The sequence below is a fragment of the Cupressus sempervirens genome, chromosome 9 (assembly GCF_028749045.1).
Source record: "Cupressus sempervirens isolate cs-2001-9-10 chromosome 9, ASM2874904v1, whole genome shotgun sequence".
NCBI classification, from domain to species: domain Eukaryota; kingdom Viridiplantae; phylum Streptophyta; class Pinopsida; order Cupressales; family Cupressaceae; genus Cupressus; species Cupressus sempervirens.
In genome coordinates, this window is record NC_143126.1 from 301,214,644 (window position 1) to 301,220,708 (window position 6,065).

Genomic DNA, 6,065 nt, shown 5'->3' on the forward strand with positions numbered 1-6,065 from the left:
ATAAACGTACCTGTTCCTCGGGACCAATACCCACAATATCCATTGCCCTTCTGGTAGCAAGATACTCCTCAGCATCACTAACACCATCCAGTTTGAAACAATTGGTTTGATTGAGATAGTGAAAGGATCTTGGGTCACCCAGCTTGTATTTTTCAATATCCTGTAAAAGTATCAGAGAATAAAATTTCAAATTAGTAAACTACAATTGCTTGTCAAAATCAATTAACGGTTATTAGACATAACAATAAATAGTTCAAATATATGTCACAGCACCTATATCAATAAGTAAGAATTTTCAATAATAATATCACAGACAATATAACATGCCTGAGGTGGAGCAGCACAAAGTAGGTAGAAACAATGATAATTTCTCTCTGGATCCGATACTTGACAAACTCGGGACCTTTCAAGAAGGTATGTTCTTATAGCAGCTCCTGAAATTCTTCCATTTCTGTCAAACTGAAGCTCCACAAATTTCCCAAAGCGACTGCAACCATGAAAACTCTTCTCATCTCAGTCTAACATGAGCTATGAAAAACCATAAGAAAATATCAATATAACATTGAACCACTAACAATGCCATTGCTTTTTCCTATTAAAAAGCATATAGCCACCCTGAAAATGCAATATTGTTTTACTGATTGAACACGCAACTTTTTCAGTAACATATATTAGATGATCAAAATGTCTCAACCTGGAATTGTTATTTCTGACTGTTTTGGCGTTACCAAATGCTTCAAGAACAGGGTTTGACTGTAAGACAAAAAGACAGAGAAATCAGAAGAAAATTATACAATAACATTGCAGTCCTAAATTAGTATAATAATATAAACTAACTTTTACAAAATCAAAAACTTTTTGGCCTTGACTTATAATTGTACAAATGACATTCATCTTACTTCTAGAACTTGTTGCTCAACTGTCCTTCCTTCTGTTGCAGCTCGACCCCCCATGAATGCTAAATAACGCATGAGCATTTTTGTGGTTTCTGTTTTACCAGCACCACTTTCTCCACTGACTAGAATAGAGTTGCTTTTTCCCTCATTAATCATAGCCCTGTATTTGGAAACATTTAAAGCCAAATCAAAAGTCAACCATATGTTTAGTTTAAAAAATCTGAGTTATAGAAGTATCATAAAGAATCAGTAGCCTTGCCTGTATGCAGCATCTGCCACTGCAAATACATGAGGATTTAACTCTCCAAATGTTGCGCCCTTGTATTGTTGCATCATATGTGTATCATATAAATGAGGTAGACGTGTAAATGGATTGATGGCAATCAATATATTTCCTGTATATGTCTGGCAAACATTGTATAATTCCCATCAGAGAGACTGATATAAAAAAAGCCAAACAAAGTTAGGAGGCGTACATTTAATTCATTGATCGAGCTTTAAAAATAGGTGTCAAGTACCTAACATCACAAACTTATAAAATCACAAAACTGTGGTCTTTAAAATTATATAATAGCATGAATATCTAAAACTCAAAAGAAAAGTTATTAAGAGACATAATGTTTCCACAATCCATGTTAATATTCAGATTTAAACAAGAATAAATTATTATAAACTGACATCTTACATATATTTCATTGAGTTCATATCTGGTTTTTAAATTTTGCAGGACTCCTGGCTCATGTAAATAGGAGAGTTTTGTCATATCATCAACTCCAGCCGGAGGTGCTTCTGTATCCTTTGGGTACACATTTGCCAAATTAACAGACACCTGTAGACAAACAAAAACATTTACCATATGCTCCAAATTAATGCACATGATTACAAAATTTCCTCGTAATAGCCAATAATTTTGCTGCAACTTATGGAAAAATACAATGCAAGTAAATGCTTGAAGAGATTGAACTCTTCGGCAATATAAATGAAACAGATGCCTAGATTTGTGTTTCCAAGCTTAACTTGAGAGTTCCAAAAATTCAATACAAATTAAAATGCACATTCATTCTAACTACTGATCATGCCCAAGACAAAATAATTTTCAGTTCTGACTACTAATCCAATGCATGTCACCCTTCAAACTATTCTTTATTTGAAAAGCACTGTAGAAGCCAAATATTTGCTATATATAACTCTAAACAGTACAATGTACATAAAAACCAGTCCTTTACAGATAACAAATTAGATCAACTCAATTTACATTTGAAATGCTATCACAAAAAACAGGAACACCTTGTAAAAGCTGCACATTATCATCACTGAATAGTTCAATCATCACTAGCCCTTACCGTCTTTCCAGCAGTAGTCTGAACTTCAGCCTTTTGGCCCACAATTTTAATAACTTCTCCATCAATCCAGGCTAGCTTTGGGTCTTCTACCCATACATGGGATCCTACTATTATGTTGACAGGCGCAGCCTGCATCCAAATCAGGGAAGACAGATAAGAATATCTTCACTGACTACTAATAAAATTCCATAAAACAAACATTATAAACAGAAGTATGTCTAAAATTGACATTGTATATGACTTCACCAAAACTGGAATCAAAAAATTATAGATATTTTTCTCAAAGATCAAACAGCAACTTTATTATACATGTACTAGATAAACAAGGAGAATGTTTGAGTTTTTCATCTACAAATGTATTGCTTAACGCTTCCTAACTCAAGCCTAAAGATAGGAAGGTTGAATATGCTATCCTAGTTAATTTGACATATCAACCAATGTTTCAAGCCAGTTAAGCTCAATTGATTTTTCCATTCTTTGCAGAGATAAGGGAAGAATGGAGTTGAATGTGCCTTAAATAACTATATGAGGGATGAACATCGGTCACATAACAATGATATAAAGGTAGTTGCAATACATTCCCACGTATAGCAAATTTCAACTCTAAAAATTGAATATGACATGAAAGGTATTGTATTGCATTATGCATTTGTACACGATCTGGTAAGAATAGATTCATTATGTTATTTTCCTTATTTCTTAATAAACATTTCCCAAGTCATACTTTATGCTTGCTTTTCACTTAAATTCAAACACCAATTCTTATAAATATTAAATAGCCATCTTAATTAAGAAAATATTTTAGCAGCCCTTACAGTGTACTTTGAACACCATAATCCCGAGTTATTGCGTTCTGAGGAGTGAGGGGGTGTCTTTATAATAGACACTTTTTGGAGCGAAGTTATATTGTAAGAAAAATATAAAAATATGTCTCAAAGAGCACCTGCAATTGAGGTAAGATGTGAAATCAACAGCAGCAGAAACATCCTAATTCTCAAGTTCACCAGTTTCTATTGTAGCTCACACCATTTTTTGCATAGGTCTCTATTTGCTTATGCATTCATGTGTCTGTTTGTAAACTGTTTAGTCCGCATATTGTCTTCATAACTTTCGAGTACAAAATCTCTGTTGCTGACATATTCATAAAAAGATCTCTCTCCAACTGAAAGGAAGAATTCTCCTTCGCATCCGATTTTCTAAAAAGCTTAAATAACAAACCGGATTCAATCTATTCATCTGTGATTGCCGATAGCCACCATTTCAAGTGCCAGTAAATAGACATGCTAGCCTCAATATTATGCTGTGGTTGCTGGGAAAGCATGCGATTAAAGGACCCAAAATAATAAACGTTTCACGAAACATTTTTTCTTCCATATTGATTTACGACACAAACAATATCGACCAAATCAGGATTCGGATAGAAAGCCCTCCATAACCCTATCGTTCACAACCCTAGGCCCCCTGGCCTACCAAACTAAATTCGTTTCAATGTCTGTTTTGTTTGGGTCGAATTAAACGTTATTGACAATCAATCAAATGACACAATATCAAAAACTAATACTTTGAATCATAACTTTCATCTACAAAACAAAATATAGAGTCTTCAACGATAGTAAAAGAAATAACAGAACTCAAAGCCAAATGAGTGCAGACATTTGCACGTACCATTGCGGAGATTTATTCAGAAGTCCAAGCAAACCGCAAAATAGGATGAAATTGATAGGGGAATCGGCCGGAAGCACAGAAGCCCCAACCTTCCCTGCAATTCACAAGCGGCTACAACGGAACCTCCGATCTTACCACATAAGCCTCCGAATCCTCACCTTCCGCAGCTGACAAACTTGATCGATGATCCAAAGCACCACAACAACTACTATTTCCCACAATTTCGCAATCCTTGCCCGCCCCGATCATGAGTTCCTGATTTCCGCTCCTAATTCTTCTCCGATTGCGGCCGTTTACGTTCCACGGCCGCTTCACTCGACAAGTCCCTGAGCTGATAATTGCTTTGATAAAGGCATTTAGTTTTTCCTCCTGAACTCTCCTGGATAAGGCAAAAGTAGCTTTTGTTGCTCCAAAAGGCCTGCGATTCGAAAGGGAAAGCTTCAGCTCTTCAATATAACAGATCCACCGCACAATAAATATATTGATTTCCAATATACATCTAGAAATACCTTATTTCTCTACTCTGTTCTTCTGACAAAACCAAAAGCTCTCCTTTCTCTCACAGGCGCCTTCTTCGTTTCTAAACTGTTTAATGTGAGAAAAAAAATCACCGCATAAAGTTATACATGACCATAATCATTTTACACACAACACATAAAAAATAGCTATTTTACTTCCATTCCACCATTGAAAATGATTTTTCTATTAATTTACAATGACATTTAAATCTAAAGCGATCTGAAAAGGGTTTTTCAGTGACAGAAAAAACTCACCGTCCATGGTTAATCCTCAAAACCTCAAGCGTGAAAATCGCCACTTTACCTCCATTTGCATAAGAAAAAACATCTCCATAATCATCATTTGATTTATTTTCAAAAACATATTCCTGTAAACAGCCCCCACAATAAATACTAAAGAATTTAAGACAGGAAAACTTTTAAGATTTTCAGTCAGCATGAAAATCCGTCACATTTGACGGAGGAATGCTTTCCGTCTATCTGTCCATCTGTTTGTTGCAACACGCCAGAATTAGTGTTTTTGCCGTTGAGCCAAAAACGGTGAATTTGTTTGTTTTGTAAGTAACGGCGTACAAAGTTGTCGTGTGACGGAGAATATTGTATGAAATTGACGGTAAACTCTCTCCTTCACCAATAAATACCATATCCATACAGGGAAATCACTTAACAGCCAACTAAAAAGTAATAATATTTTGAAAACAATTTGAAAAAAAAAAAAAAAAAAATCTTCATTACAAATGAATACCATTGTACATACGCGGAATGACTAAACAGACTATACAGCCAGCTAAAATGCAGTAATATTTAAGAAAAGTTTGGAAAGAAAATTCATCTTTACCAATGAATACTATTGTATATCTTAGATTTTAGCAATGAATTGAATATAATAATATTTAGAAAGTGTCTCGGAAAAAATTGTGTTCTTACGTTTTCCCAATGCATGTTGTAGTGTAGTGGTAAATTGATTACATTGTTAATAATACAATCGAGTCTATTTGGAAACGATATTAGTGATGGCGTTGATTGACTAGGCCAAATCCTCACTAGATTGGAGTGCTCGCAAACCTCTGTAAAACTCATATAAGTTCTGTTGGGAAACGTTGTTTGGAAATGATATTAATGATGGTGTTGATTAACTAGACCAAATTCTCACTAGATTGGAGTGCTCTCATACCTCCGTAAAACCCATATAAGTTTTCTTGGGAAATGATATTAGTGATGGTGTTGGTTGGCTAAGCTACATTTTCAGTGGATTGGAGTATTCATATGTGTGTGTTAAACCCTCGTAAGTTTTGTTGGGAAATGATATTAGTGATGGTGTTGATTGACTAGGCCAGATTTTCGTTCAGTTGGAGTGTTTCCATACCTATGTAAAACACATTCACGTTTTGTTTGGAAATGATATTAGTGATGGTGTTAATTGACCAAGCTACAATTTCATTGGATTGGAGTGCTCCTATACCTCCTGTCAAACTCATATAAGTTTTGTGTGTATCTATCCCATGTTCTATAGACTTAGGAGTAGGTTGTCCTAAAGATTTGGAGTCTCAGCACAATTTGGATACGTCATTGGAGAAATAAGAAGTTTGTCAACAAAAAAATGATATTAGAGATATAAGGAAAATAAAGTTAATCTAGAGTAT

The 6,065-nt window shown here is 34.8% G+C and overlaps 1 protein-coding gene across 2 annotated transcripts in view; it reads right to left on the reverse strand.

Annotated features, from left to right (window-relative positions):
* The window catches only part of LOC149538596 (myosin-9-like), a 46,417-nt gene extending 42,371 nt beyond the window's left edge, over positions 1-4,046 (reverse strand). Inside the window, exons 1-8 of one of the 2 annotated variants that reach the window (XM_089799904.1) lie at positions 3,905-4,046; positions 2,240-2,368; positions 1,582-1,725; positions 1,156-1,301; positions 900-1,056; positions 695-753; positions 328-487; positions 11-160 (exon numbers count right to left, since the gene is read on the reverse strand). In XM_089799904.1, coding sequence (XP_089656030.1) covers positions 11-160; positions 328-487; positions 695-753; positions 900-1,056; positions 1,156-1,301; positions 1,582-1,725; positions 2,240-2,368; positions 3,905-3,907 — 948 coding nt within the window. In that variant the 5' untranslated portion in view covers positions 3,908-4,046. Of the gene's footprint in view, positions 1-10; positions 161-327; positions 488-694; positions 754-899; positions 1,057-1,155; positions 1,302-1,581; positions 1,726-2,239; positions 2,375-3,904 lie in introns of those variants that run through there. The other variant, XM_089799903.1, reaches the window with a different exon arrangement.
* Between the last annotated feature and the right edge of the window lie 2,019 nt (positions 4,047-6,065).